The sequence below is a fragment of the Odocoileus virginianus genome, chromosome 4 (genome assembly GCF_023699985.2).
Source record: "Odocoileus virginianus isolate 20LAN1187 ecotype Illinois chromosome 4, Ovbor_1.2, whole genome shotgun sequence".
NCBI lineage: Eukaryota > Metazoa > Chordata > Mammalia > Artiodactyla > Cervidae > Odocoileus > Odocoileus virginianus.
In genome coordinates this window covers 64,000,799-64,016,560 of record NC_069677.1, presented here as the reverse complement: position 1 = coordinate 64,016,560, position 15,762 = coordinate 64,000,799, and the positions used below count along the sequence as shown (strand labels likewise).

The following is a 15,762-nucleotide window of genomic DNA, read 5'->3' as shown; positions in this document are numbered from 1 at the left end:
CTCAAATAAATTACTGAATTAGACAGAGATCATTGATGGATGCAAAAACAGTGGCTAAAAGAATGTTGGAAACAGGAGATTCACACAGTTCTCAAGTGTTGCCCCATAGGTTAAAAACTAATTACAGAGTTAAAACTATACTTTTACAGTGGAAGTTACTGCTATAACCATAAGAACAAACTTAGCATCACCAGTAATGGGACAACTCCACTTTATGTGCCTATTGATATGAAATGTGCATTATTAATTTTTTGGGAAATACACATTATTAAGTATGTAGCATTACCAATGAATATTCTTTTTGGCTTAAACAGCAGACATATATTTTCTCACAGTTCTGAAAGTCTATGATCAGGTTACCAGAATGGTTATTCTGGTGAGGGCTTACATCCTGGTTTGCAGACAGTCACCTTCTCCCTGTGTCCTCACTGTGTTCCTTGGAGCACATGTACAGACAGACAGCAATCCATCTCTCTTTTTATAAGTTCACCACTCCTATCAGCTAGAACCGTACTCTCATGATCTCACTTAACCTTCATTATCTTCTAAAAACCCTGTCCCCAAGTACAGTCATATTGGGTGTCAGAGCTTCAATATATGAATTTTGAGAGGACACAGTTTACTACCCAGGACAGTATATCTCAGTTTGGGACTAACCATGTCCACATGGGGTTACCAGATACCATGTTAAATAATACAGTCCAACAGCTGTACTTGAAGCATACCCCTAATGAATGAAAGACTTGTTCATTTGCCAGTGGAAATTCTTTCCAAAAAGTTTCAACCTGAATTTCAAGCCTTGACCTAACTTCTAGTTTACAGGAAATACAGCAGAAAAAAGAACATATTAATTGACGCTAGGAGGAAACAAACAAGTCAAGAATGTGGAATAGTGTGCAAAACAACTGACCTGTTTGCTTTTTTTTCCCTAAAAATCAATGTCATGGGGAATAAAACAAGCAGAGAAACTGATTTAAAGAGACTAAAAGAAAACTGACCAAATACAATACATAACCTCTACCAGATCATGTAATTAAAAAAATTTACACGTTTTTTTTTTTTTTTGCAATAACTGGGAAAATTTGAGTGTATACTGATAAAATGATTGTTTTTAATGTTTTTAGACACAGTAATGGTATTTTAGTTATCTAACAGAATGTTTTTGTTTTTCAAAGACTCATTCTTCAGTACTTAGATTAGAAGTGCGTGATGTCTGTTTTTACATTTAAATGATTCAGTGAAAAACAAAAGAACAAATAAAAACACATTTAATATTTGTGATATATATGTATTTATAGAGGCAAGAAAGCAAAATGGGCATATTACTAATAGTGGATAAAACTAGGTAAAGGGCATATGGATATCCATTTTACTACTACATTGAACTATATGAAACTGCCAATCCTTGACCACTTTTGAGCTAAAAAAAAAAAATCACAATTTTACATCTGAATACAGCAATTACCATAGGAGACACTGGAAAAGTGATTAAAGACCTACTATTAAAAGGACTCCAGGAGCCAGATGATTTTACAGCTGACTCCTAACTTCTCTTTAAAAACTTGATCATTTCCATGCTATGCTATTTCAGACCATGAAAAAATAGAAGTCTTTAGCTCATGCTATGAATATAGCACATCCTTAACACTATTTAAACTTTAAATAAAGAGAGCCCCCTCTCCTTCCAAAAGAAAGAAAATTATAGACTCACCTCGGCTATTATTATAGATAGCAGAACTGTATGGAAAAAAATAACTACCTTGAGATTGTAAAGATAATTCAATATCAAGATAGCAATCAATATACTTAATACATCAATAAACCAGATGAAAAAAATAATGTGATTATCTCAATATATGCTGAAAACACTATCAAACTTTATCTGACATTTCTAATAAAAGCTGTGAATATAATAGTTACTAATGAGTCCTCAGTTCTGCTCAAAGGACATTAACATGTATTTTTTAATTTAATGTTCACACGTTTAATCTTCAGAGACAGATTCTGTTATCCCCACTTTACTCTCTAGGCTAAATGTCTAGGAGAGGGAATGCTGACTCCTATAATCACTGTATGTTTACCTTTATAAGAAACTGCTAAAGTGATCTAGAGATTGGCCACACTGTTTTATATTCCCATCAGCAATGCATTCTCTTGGAGTCTGAGTATGTAGTTTGCATTTTTATGCTCTTAACAGTGTCTTTGGCAAAGCAAAAGAGATTCATTTTGATGAAGTCCTATTTATCATTTTTTTTTCTTTTGTATGTGATGCTTTTGGTATACCATTTAAGACTCCTTTGTCTAATTTAAGGCCATGAAGATTTGTCTCTTATGTTTTCTTACTAGAAGTTTTATAGTTTACATTTTGATCTAAGATCCATACATGCCTTGCATGTGACCCATACAGTGTATATATGGGACCTGAGTGATGCTCTCCCTTGCAGTTCATTTCTCACTTTGGTGTGCTTTTCAGGGTCAGATATATGCTTATGCAGCTTGGAGGTGAGCCCAAAAGTTTATACACAATTTTATCAGATCACTCTCTTGTGCTCCCTCCACACCACAATTTCCTCCACATTTTCTGGCTTCCTAAAGCCCAGGGTTTTTGTTTCCCTATGTTGCTTCGTGTTTTCCCATGACTTTTCTGCAATATTGGGCCTGTTTTCAAGGTCAAACAGTGATAAGATTAAGAGAGAAAATAATGCCATGGGAATTCTTCCTGAGGCCTCAGAATCTTAAGTCCCCTGACTGGGAGTTTGGGGTCCATCCAACTGGCGCTACTGCCATCATTACCGCTGCTGCCTCCGCTTTGCCTGATATTGAAATGACAATGAAGTAACCAATTACAACAAACCCAGCGAATTCTCCCCACTCCTCTAACTCATGAGGGTCCTCTGTCCTGTTCCTTATGCCCAAATAGATCATTTCTGTTGCAGTTCTTTCTTTCTTCCTGTTGTGCAATTCTGACCTTTAAACTGCTTTGAGTTCAGGTTGAGAAGCCAGAGAGGAATAAAAAAGGGAAATTCACCACTGGTTTAATAGCACTCTGAATTTGTTTCCTTCCCCAACCCATCATTTACTCTTAAGAGTCCTTAGATAGCAGCTACAGGCATTCTGTCTAGAGATTTTAGTTGCATTTAGAGGAAGATACAAAGGGGAGTAAGCATGCTTACTCCATCTTGACCAAAACTGGAATCCCCTCTACAGCCTTTTGGATCACAAGTTTCATCTATTGTATTTAAAATATTCTTTTCAGACTTCACGTATTACCGAAAGTAAAGATACATCATTTTGCCAATAACGATCCATATAGTCAAAACTATGGTTTTTCCAGTAGTAATATATAGATGTGAGAGTTGGACCATAAAGAAGGTTGAGCACTGAAGAATTGATACTTTCAGACTGTGGGGCTGGAGAAGACTCTTGAGAGTCCCTTTGACTGCAAAGAGACCAAACCAGTCAATCCTAAAGGAAATCAATCCTGAATATTCATTAGAAGGGCTGGTGCTGAAGCTGCAGTGCCAATACTTTGCCACCTGATGCAAAGAGCTGACTCATTGGAAAAGACCCTGATGCCAGGAAAGATTGAAGGCAGGAGGGGAAGGGGATGACAGAGGATCAGGTGTTTGGATGGCATCACTCAATAGACATGAGTTTGAACAAGACCTGGGAGATGGTGAAAGACAGGGAAGCCTAGCGTGCTGCAGTCCATGGGGTTGCAAAGAGATGGACACAACTCAGCGACTGAACAACAGTAACAATGATACATTTATTACTTAAAATAAGGCACCTATATTTCATCACACTTTATGATAGCAGGCTAATAAATGCCCTTCAAAAGAGCAGAAGGTTCATTGTTTGGTAAACTTCACAAATGGGTGAAGCTTATTGATACTGATGTTCTCAAAAGCATGTTGAAGAAGATAAGAGCATGCCTAGTGGAGGATAGCTGGCAGATGTGAAGATAAAGTCTATTATCTCTGGGAAGATTCAGTATGCAGAAAGAAACCATATTAAAAAACCCAGATGGCACTGAAGGTAAATCTATTAGCTGCTATCCACACTTGTTAAAAACCCAGGATATATTTAAGTTAACAACAGGTTACTAGAATCATCCAATAATTTTAATAAAATATGTCAAACTAAATTAATTTAAGCAATAAATATTTGGAGTTCTGAAAAAATATTTAGAAGAGCCTACAGAAAATAGAACATAATTTTAAATGGGAGTTAGAAGTGGGGAATATTGAGTGTAAGTTTACATTCAGAGGAGTAAACTCATTTTCCATGTTTCAAGAAAGATGATATTTCTCAGACTTGTCAATTAATACAAACTGATACAAAATGTACAAATTGGTACAAAATCAATGCAAAATAATAAATTAATACATATCAATGAAATGGTGCAAATTAAATCTCTGAAGATATTGAGGCAAAGATATTTTGTTCAGAAGCAAACAGAAGCATGCTCCAGAAAGAATCTTCCTGCGCTGTTGGATAAATATTATGCTTTTTGTGAGCATTTTTCTTTAAGAGGTTCATCATTTTGAATGAAGAAATAGAAGCTGCCTGTAAAATTGATGAATCTAGTCACTATATAAAATGAAATAAACTCCCTACAGACTATTTCTATTTCCCATGTAAGCCATGCTTTCATAAATACAATTAATTAATAACTCTTTAGGTGTATATATGCATGTGTGTGTATATATATATATGTGTGTGTATAAGATGTTTGGATAAGAAAGGCTCATAGGTGGTGATTTGGGTAGTACTGCAGCAACATTTGGTCTTCCCTGGTGACTCAATGGTGAAGAATCCACCTGCCAATGCAGGAGACTCATGTTTGATCCCTGCACTGAGAAGAAACCCTGGAGAAAGAAATGGCAACCCACTCCAGTATTCTTGCCTGGGAAATCCCATGGACAGAGGAGCCTGGTGGGCTATCGTTCATGGTGTCACAAGAGAGTTGGACATGACCTAGTGACTAAACAACTACAGCACATTTATTGAGCACTTACTGTGTGCCTTAAATTTATACATCCAATACTTAATCCATATAAAAATCTAAAGAGTAGTTATTATTGTTATATTAATATTATTATATTATTAGTGTTATAATTAGTAGTTCTTCTTCTTATTATTGTTATTATTATAGTAGTTATTATTGTTCCAAGTTTATAGATAAGAAAACTGAAACATAGAGAGGTTAAGTTATTGCTCAAGGTCCCACAGCTAGTAGGAGAGGGAGGCAAGATTGGACCCCACATTGTCTGCCTCAGAGTGTGTGAGCTTAATTACTATGTTAACTCACTAGTGAAGTAAGTTGTTAAACATGCATAAGACTCTGGATGCCAAAAAGAAAACCAAGAAAAACCCAGTTAGATCTGAAGGGAACTTGATTATATGTATTCTTCTATTACATTAGATTGGCATTTCCTCACCTCGGCAATAAGGGAAATTGGTATGTAAGCAGGTATATTTAACTTCATTATTGTTTAAGATTAAAAAATATTACTAAAGACAGTTCTCTCTTTACCTCTGTATGCATTCCCATGGTGGCTGTTATTGAAAACTGTGTAGTCAGGGGGACATATGATGAAGAAATCATTCTAGGATGACATAAAATAGGAGAGGACATAAACCCCAAATAAAATTTAAAGGCTTAACTAAAATAATGCTAGTGGAGACACTGCATTACCTAAAAGTTTTTCATTCTGCAATGGACACAGAGCAAGATGTGCAATTTTTTTGTCTGATCTGTGAAAGAGGTTGATGGAGGGCTAATGGGATCCCAAATGGGGTTGGGAAATGAGCCTGATTCCTCTAATTTCAGATTTCTGTAACTGAGGTAGACAAACTTCCCTGCTTGTCTACCCAAGACCAGGGCTGGCCTTGTTTACCTTTAACTTTTCTAGGTCAAGGAGAAAATTTGTACTGAAGAATTTCTGTGCTGTGTGAGCAAGTCAACCCAATCACTCATGATGGATGAAGATTTCCTGTGTTTGTTTTTAACTGGCCTGTCTTGGTTATAAAAGTACATCTCTTTTTCCCCAGAGGATTTGTTAATCAAGGTAGATTGCTGGCATCAGGAATAAGCTCATTTATTTGCAGTGGCAGAAGAAGGAACTAGTTGGGCGTGCAGGCCCTGGACTCAGGCTGCCTGGCCTTGGAGTCTGACTCTGCAGCCGGACAGTGGGGTGACCCTGTGCCACTTCATCAGGCCTCACCCACTCTAGGAGGGGCTACTACCGTCATCTCCATTTTATAGATTAGAGGCAGAGTTGCAGGGAGGTTTTGTACCTTGCACTTTATCTTCTAATATCTGGCACAGAATAAATTGTCAATAAAAGCTAGCTATTATTCTTTGAAATACTGGAAGCAAAAATCTGGAAGTTGTAAAAGTCGTCTTGCTGGGGGCACTTTCTTATACTGTCTGGAATACAAGTTCTGAATTGCTCTGGTAAGCTAGGCTTTCTGTACTGTGGATGAGATGTGTTGAAGAAATGGGTCTGGCATTCCTATCTGGGAGAAGCTAAGAAAGGTTTGCACTGTGGTATGGTCCCATCACCTCATGGCAAATAGATAGGGAAACAATGGAAACAGTGACAGACTTTATTTTCTTGGGCTCTAAAATCACTGCAGATAGTCATTGCAGCCATGAAATTAAAAGATGCTTCCTCCTTGGAAGAAAAGCTATGACAAACCGAGACATTATATAAAAAAGCAGAGACATTAGTTTGCCAACAAAGGTCTGTATAGTCAAAGCTATGGTTTTTCCAGTATTCATGTATGGATGTGACAGTTGGCCCATGAAGAAGGATGAGCACCAAATAACTGATGCCTTTGAACTGTGGTGTTGGAGAAGGCAATGGCAACCCACTCCAGTACTCTTGCCTGGAAAATCCCATGGATAGAGGAACCTGGTAGGCTGCAGTCCATGAGGTCGTGAAGAGTTAGACACGACTGAAGCAACTTAGCAGCAGCAACAGTTGGAGAAGACTCTTGAGAGTCCCTTGGACAGCAAGATCAGACCAGTCAATTCTAAAGGAAATCAACACTGAATATTCATTAGAAGGACTGATGCTGAAGCTGAAGCTCCAATACTTTGGCTATCTGATGCCAATCTTGATGCTGAGAAAGACTGAGAGCAAGAGGAGAAGGGGACGACTGAGAGTGAGATGGTTGGATTACATCATTGACTCAATGGACGTGAGATTGAGCAAACTCCAGGAGATAGTGAAGGACAGGGAAGCCTGGCATGCTGCAGTCCACTGGGTCACTCATAACTGAGCGACTGAACAACAAATGGGCTCTACTCTCATTCCATTCACTCCATGTGACACCCTACCCTTGACTAAGAATAGGGTTACCATCCCAAATTACTTACTGCGGCCAGAAAGTTTACTCAGTTGGTCTCTTTGTTTGTAAACATGTGTGATTATTTGGTGGATAATACTGCTTACTGGCCTCTGTAGGGCAAAACCTGACACCTTTGATCTCTTGTTTCCTGGTTAATAGCAGAGCTAGTCCTTGGCTACTGAGAGTTGAGTTTAACAGAAGGGAGGAGACCTGGATTCTAATCTAGAGACCATTCTGCTTTCTTTTACATGAAAATCTCCAAAATAATACTGGAGGAATCTTTTTCTCTAGAATTTTAAGAAACAAAGGTCTCTGTGTTAAATGCTGTGTTAAAATGCTGCATTAAAAATATTTTGTTATTGTTAATAAAACTCTGTCCATGGAATTCTCGAGGCAAGAATACTGGAGTGGGTAGCCATTTCCTTCTTCAGGGGATTTTCCTGTCCCAGAAATCAAACCCGGGTCTCCTATATTGCAGGCAGATTCTTTACCATCTGAGCCACCGGGGAAGTCCCAGGATAAGACTTAGCCAATGGAGAATTTGTTTCATATGTAAAGACCATTTTTTACATAGAGTTTCTCTAAGCTTAAATCATTGCCATTTCAAGTTATTTCTATCAAAGTGAAATTCATATTAATGTTATCAATTTTTACCTTACATAAAACTGCATCTTACTGTGATAGTTTGTAGCTGAATGACAAATTTATAGGGACAAAAAAAAAAAAAATCCTCAAGTACAAACCTAATAATTAAAAAGAAAAAAAAGTTGAATGTAAAAAATATATAAGAGGGAAGGCAAAGTGTATAAATAAATCATAGGCAAGTGAGGATGTTTGAGTTCATTCTATATCATGTTTGCATACCTGCCCCTTGGGTTCCGACTTTATGTGTCATTTTATTAAAGCCCCAGTTTACTAACATTCTGGCATTTCATAGAAAGCATCTGACATGAAAGATGGTTAATGAGATGTTTCTCTGTAAACAAGCAAAGTCTCCCTAAATACAGTGAAAATGATGGACAACTATCATTTAAAAGCCATAATGAAATTGAGGATTTCTTTGATAGCATTATAAACCATGATGGAAGTAGAGCATATGATGGTACCACTATTACATGGTCAAACTAAATGTGTGTTGTGCTTGTGCCTGAGCACACACTCACACACTAACTTATGGTCCTATTTTTTAATGTTTACTCTAGTATATTCTGTTTCCTTCTTGATCAATGCACAATGAATTTTTCTCCTCAAGGTAACCCCATTTCCATGTGGGGTTATAAGTCTAAACCAGTGGTTCTCAAAATGTAGTCCCAGAACCAGCCATATCAACATTGCCTGGGGTGTGGTTAAAATGCAAATTCTTAGGTCCTGAACCAGACCTACTGGATCAGAAATTCTGAGGCAGGGGCCAGCAATCTGGGGTGGGGTTTAATGAGCACTTGAGGTGGTTCTGATGTTCATTTGAGTTTGAAAGCTTATGGTTTTAACTTTTACTCTTCTTCTCTTCTGGCTGGTGGATAATTCTGGCATTGAATTGGAGGGCCATTTGGAGCTAGTTCTCACTGAGGCATCTCTATGACCTGGCAACTCCATACTGTGCCTCTCAGCAGGCCATAACACACTGGGCTAAGATGACCTCCAGGATTCTTACTGTGGATGCTACAGTTGATGTTACTATCTTTCTCTATTAGGCACTGTACTATAACTGGATAAACCTTCTAACTTGCCTAAGGCCCCATTTTATATTACCCTCTCCCTGCTGATCCAGTTGTCAAGAGACTACATAAGCTATGACATCTATCTGAAGCCAATGGATGCCTTTCGAAAGAGAGGTAAAGAACCTGCCTGTCAATGCCTGAGATGTAAGAAATGTGGGTTCAATCTCTGGGTCCAGAAGATCCCCTGGAGGAGGGTATGGCAACCCACCCCAGTATTCTTGCCTGGAGAATCTCATGGACAGAGGAGCCTGGTGGGCTACAGTCCACAGCATCACAAAGAGTGGGACACAACAGAAGCAACTTAGCACACATGTGTACATAGGAGAGTTTGGTAAGTATTTTAGGGTAAAACATGCTATTGCTTTGGGGACAAATACTTCAGGGTAAAGAAACACAATAGTAGAAAATAAGTTATATTTGAATTACTTTAAAGAAAATGTTGCCAGCACCACTTGATGTTCTGAATCTTCTAATTTACCTGATAGAGCATTCAATATATTTCTCTTGTGGGGATTGGTATCCTCTAATTTCTGCTTCCCACGTCCTAATTTTTCCATGCATGGATCCACCTATTGAATTTATTTTCTAGAAACCTGAACACACTATTATCTTACTATCACTTTACAGAGGAGCCGACACTATAGTGTTTAATGCAATGTTTGTGCTCATCCAGAGGAGCCTACAAGTAGCTACCACTGTGAAAGAAATTGCAGGTCACATTTACATGCTTAGAAAATAGTTCAACAAGCATTCAAAACACTCTCCATTTCAACCTTTGGTCAAAGCGCTTTTAAGTGTTTAGTAATATTCACAGTACTTTAAAAGGCCCTTTTCCCCTTGAATTTGGCTTGACACAGCCACTTGGCCCAGTTTAGACATAAGCTTTTTTATCCTAAACTCATTAGTCCTGCTCCTGCTTCTATTTGTCAAGTGGGTAGAAATCTGTCAGTAAAGGCTTAACAAAAGAAATATATGTGTGTGATTATTACATCCATCTAATTTTTTTTTCATGTACCAATTATTTATTCAATTCTTCTATGTGCCAGGCACTACACTGGTGCTGGAATAACAGTCCTTGTCTGAAAAAAATCTTCTTGGAAGTCCCTTCCCAGTCAGGTGGATCTTTTCCTGTCAGATGTGATGGGTATGGATTTGCCTCACAGAGAATAGGTGGGGACTGGGGAGGGACTGCAGGATCATCAAGATGTATGACTTTGGGAAATAAAATGCAATTTATGTAAAACACTGTTACATTCTGAGAAAATGAGAACCCATGTCAAAGAAACACTTAAATAAAGACAAGAGCATTTTACAATAGATTTGTCCCTTTACACAATTGCCACAAGCTATTCATTTTTCATCATATCGTCTACTACCTGCATCTTTTGGGTTCATAGAAATTGTTTTCCAAGCACTGCTTATTGAATGGCCCCTAACTGAAGCCTTGACCCCATTTTCCTTTGAGAAGTTGTCTAATCTGTGTTTATAGCATCCCTCTGGCTAAATATAGGGCTGAAAAATCAAATACACTTAGGCATTTCCTGTGTCCTCAATTTTATCCTAAGTGCTATAAGAAGTAAAAACAAAACTTCATTTTTTCCTTTGTATCACAGCCTTTTCTGTATAAATTGCATTTTATCACAAGTATCTTGAAGACAAGACTGGTGTCTTACTCATTTTTGTCAACGCCATAGCATATCACATTGTACTCAATAAATCTGATTGAATGGAAGAGCTCATAGATAAAGAGTCACTTCTAGGGACTGTAGACTGAACAGACATCATCCTGAGATTTCTAGAACTCTTGATAAAGTCAGTTCTGTTGGTGATCAGTCATATTGTTTCACCTTGTCACTGAAGGTTGATTTGACCCCAGGGAAAGTTAAGGCACACACATGCCACTGTATCTTGGCTAGTCAGCAACATCTGAAACAGAATAGCACAATCATACCTCGTAATGATTTCCTTTGTTAAGCAGTGTCACCCACCTGATCTGAAGCCAAGTCAGCATGGGAGTTGTCCCTCCTCCGAATATCCAGACTGTGAAGAACACGAGGAGCAGCGTGGTGGTAAACATCATTTGCTTTGGCTGAGATTCTGTGTTCCGAATAGCTAAGGCAAAGGCTATCGCTCCTCGCAAACCTTATAGGGAAACACCAGAGGAAGGAAAGTAAACATATATATAAGTGTCGTTCTCATTTCACTGAATTTATCTTTACCATTTACTGACAAACACAACTTCTTTTTAGAATTAAACTTTCAATTTTGAGATAACTGTAGATTCACCTGTAGTTGTAAGAAATAATAGGGACTTACTGTGTGCCTGTTCCCCATTTCCTCCCCAAAGACAGCGTTTTGCAAAACTTAAGTAACAACATTACAACCAGGATTTTGACACTGATATAGGCAAGATTCAGCACATTCCTAACACTGTAAAGATCCCTCATGTTACCCTTTATAAACATACTTGCTTTTCTCCCACAAACTTCTTCCTTAACATCTGGCAACCAGTAATCCATTCTCCTTTTCTATAATTTTGCCACTTCAAGAATGTTATATAAATGGAATTGTAAAGTAGGTAGCCTTTTGGAATTGGTTTTTTTCCACCCAGCCTAATTCCCTGGATACTCATCAGGGTTGTCAAATGTATCAATAGTTCGTTTCTTTTCACTCTTGAGTGGTAAGTATTTCCATGGTATGCAAGTTCCACAGTTTGTTTAACTGTTAAAGACCATCTGGGTAGTTCCTGGTCTTGGCTGTTACAAAAAAGGCTGCTGTGTATGTGAACATAAGTTTTCAACTCTCTGAGATAAATTCCCAGGAGCAATCACTGAGTTATATGGTATTTGCATGTTTTTAAAAGAAATTGCCAAACTTTTCCAGAAGGGCACTACCATTTTACATTCCCATCAGCAATATGTAAGTCTCCAGTTTCTCTGCATCCTTATCAGCCTCTAGTGTTGTCTCTGTTTTAAATTTCAGTCATTCTGCTAGCTTATTGGGATGTAATTTCCATTTTCCTAGTGGAATTTAATATTTTATTCTTGTTTTTAATTTATTTTTAATTGGAGGATAATTGCTTTACATTGTTGTGTTGGTTTCTGCCATACATCAACATGAGTCAGCCATAGGTATAGACATGTTCCCCACTCCACCTTGGGTATTGAATATTTTTTAATGTGCTCATTTGTTATCTGTATACCTGCTCAGGTGAAATGGCTCTTTTTGTCTTTATCTCGTTTTCTCATTGAATTGTTGGATTTTTGATTGTGAAACTTTGAGAATTCTTTATATCTTCTAGATAATAGTCCTTTGTTGGCTATACAGTTTGCAAATATTTCCTCCCACTTTGTAGCTTTCTATTGCTGCTGCTAAGTCACTTCAGTCGTGTCTGACTCTGTGCGACCCCATAGACGGCAGCCCACCAGGCTCCTCCATCCATGGGATTTTCCAGGCAAGAGTACTGAAGTGGGGTGCCATTGCCTTCTCTGAGCTTTCTATTGATGACCTTTAATTTGTTGATGTTTCTTTTTCATTTCAGTTCAGTTGCTCAGTTGTGTCTGACTCTTTGCGACCCCATGAATCACAGCATGCCAGGCCTTCCTGTCCATCACCAACTCCTGGAGTTTACCCAAACTCATGTCCACTGAGTCGGTGATGCCATCTAACCATCTCATCCTCTGTTGTCCCCTTCTCCTCCTGCCTTCAATCTTTCCCAACATCAGGGTCTTTTCAAATGAGTCAGCTCTTTGTATCAGGTGGCCAAAATGTTGGAGTTTCAGCTTTAATATCAGTCCTTCCAATGAACACCCAGGACTGATCTCCTTTAGGATGGACTGGTTGGATCTCCTTGCAGTCCAAGGGACTCTCAAGAGTCTTCTCCAACACCACAGTTCAAAAGCATCAATTCTTCTGCACTCAGCTTTCTTTATAGTCCAGCTCTCACATCCACACATGATTGCTAGAAAAATCATAGCCTTGACTAGATGGACCTTTGTTAACAAAGTAATGTCTCTGCTTTTTAATATGCTGTCTAGGTTGGTCATAACTTTCCTTCCAAAGAGTAAGCGTCTTTTAATTTCATGGCTACATTCACCATCTGCAGTAATGTTGGAGCCCCCCAAAATAAAGTGAGCCACTGTTTCCACTGTTTCCCCATCTATTTGCCATGAAGTGATGGGACTGGATGCTATGATCTTAGTTTTCTGAATGTTGAGCTTTAAGCCAACTTTTTCACTCTCCCCTTTCACATTCATCAAAAAGCTCTTTAGTTCTTCTTCACTTTCTGCCATAAGGATGTTTCTTTTTATGAATCATCTATTTGCAGTCAAGTCTATGATCTACTAGCTCAGCAGGTAAAGAATCCACCTGTAATGCAAGAGCCCCCGGTTTGATTCCTGGGGTGGGGGATAGGGATAGGCTATTAAAAGACGCTTACTCCTTGGAAGGAAAGATATGACCAACCTAGATAGCATATTAAAAAGCAGAGACATTACTTTGCCAACAAAGGTCCATCTAGTCAAGGCTATGGTTTTTCCAGTAGTCATGTATGGATGTGAGAGTTGGACTATAAAGAAAGCTGAGTGCCTAAAAATTGGTGCTTTTGAACTGTGGTGTTGGAGAAGACTCTTGAGAGTCCCTTGGACTTCAAGGAGATCCAACCAGTCCATCCTAAAGGAGATCAGTCCTGAGTGTTCATTGGTATTGAAGCTGAAACTCCAGTACTTTGGCCATGTGATGCAAAGAATTGACTCATTCCCTGATTCTGGGAAAGATTGAGGGCAGGAGGAGAAGGGGATGACAGAGGATGAGATGGTTGGATGGCATCACCGACTCAATGGACATGAGTTTGGGTAAACTCCGGGAGTTGGTGATGGACAGGGAGCCCTGGCGTGCTGCAGTCCATGGGGTCACAAAGAGTCGTACACAACTGAGTGACAACTGAACTGAACCCACTCCAGTATTCTGTTCTTCCCTGGTGGCTCAGACAGTAAAGAATCCACCTGCAATGTGGGAGACCTGGGTTCGATCCCTGGGTTGGGAAGGTCCCCTGGAGGAGGGCATGACAATCCACTCCAGTATTCTTGCCTGGAGAATCCCATGGACAGAAGAGCCTGGCAGGCTGCAGTCCATGAGGTCGCAAAGACTCAGACATGACTGAGAACTAAGCACAGCACTGAGAACTCTGTATTAGCTCTAGGTCTCAAAGATATTCCCCTGTTTTAAAATTTTTTCTAAAGTTATATATCTTTACATTTCACATTTAGGTCTATGCTCATTTTAAGTTAATTTTGGCATAAGCGGTGAGTTTTAGGTTGAGAGTCTTCTTTTTTTTTCTTTTCTTGCCCATGGATGTTTAATTTCTCTATTGAATTGCTTTTGTACCTTTTCCAAAAATCAGTTGTTGGCTCAATTCCTAGGTTTTCTATTTTGTTCCACTGATCTGTGTCTCTATTCCTATTCTGATGGCATAGTGTCATGATTATTGTAGGTTTATGGTAGGACTTGATATCAGGTAGAGTGATTCTTAGTTTTCATTTTCAAAATTATTTTAAATACTCTACCATGCAATTAAAAAAATATTATCTGTATTTACCAAAAAAAGTCTTTCTGGGCACACATAATTTTTGGAAAAATCAAATGTGTTAGACAACAAGGAAAACCAAGCTTATGGATCACTGAAAATGAGTAAATAATTAAATAACATTGAAGAATTCCTCCAGCCTGAGAACGTACTTTTACAAAGTCTGTAATCTGAACTGATGTATTAAAATCTGATTTTTTGCTTCATTCTTCCTCTTTAATAATAATATGCTAATTGAATTTTTATGAATCCACATTAAATATATTTGCAAGAAGAGGTTGAAGAAGATTAAATGTGAAAATTTCAAATCAAAATGGGATGATATAAAAACAGATGTAGACTATGAAGAAGAGTAAATAAAATACAAGTAGTAAAATAAAAATGTTAAAATGGAAAATCTGTCTTGGGTAACACATGGCTTATAAGAGATTTACAGGCTCTGTAATACCATGTAATAGGGCAAATAAACATTTATAATGACAACAAGTATAAGTCAAATGTAGTGATTTTGTTACTTCTATGGGAAGGTTTAAGTCACATACATAAAATTTTAATGGTCTATTTTTTAAAGTATTTATTGTATCATCTAAGTTTCTAAATTTCTAAATCTGTATTCATACATTAAAAGACTTTTAGAAATTGGATACAGGATAGGATGAGGAAAACTGTAACTACCTTGGTTTTTATCCTTGGGTTCCCAACTTAATATAATACTCCTTTCTTATCTCCAAGCTGAGTATATACAAGAGACAAGTGGCATAACACAAGATTCAGAGAATTAGACTAGAGAGACTTAATATATTTTGCCTGAAACAAGGAAGCCTCAGAAAGAGAGAGGAACATGCACTCTGATTATAAAATTACCTTCAAGGAACAAAATGTAATGGAAGAAGAAAATTATTCTAAATCTCCATGTAGACAAGGAAATGGCCTGAAGACAAGGAAGATAACATTTGAAGTAGATATTAATAAAAAACAGTTCTTATACATCAGAAATTTTGAACACTTATATGGTTATATTCAAGAAGAAAAGTTCCCCATCAGAGATGCTCATGCATTTAGACCCAGCTGAGAAGAAGAGAGTGAGGATATTAATAA

At 37.9% G+C, this 15,762-nt stretch overlaps 1 protein-coding gene across 1 annotated transcript in view; it reads right to left on the bottom strand.

Moving 5' to 3' along the window:
- The window catches only part of SLC9A9 (solute carrier family 9 member A9), a 639,391-nt gene that overhangs the window by 205,373 nt on the left and 418,256 nt on the right, over positions 1-15,762 (bottom strand). The window contains exon 12 of the mRNA XM_070466623.1: positions 11,069-11,222. Coding sequence (XP_070322724.1) covers positions 11,069-11,222 — 154 coding nt within the window. The remainder of the gene's footprint in view (positions 1-11,068; positions 11,223-15,762) is intronic.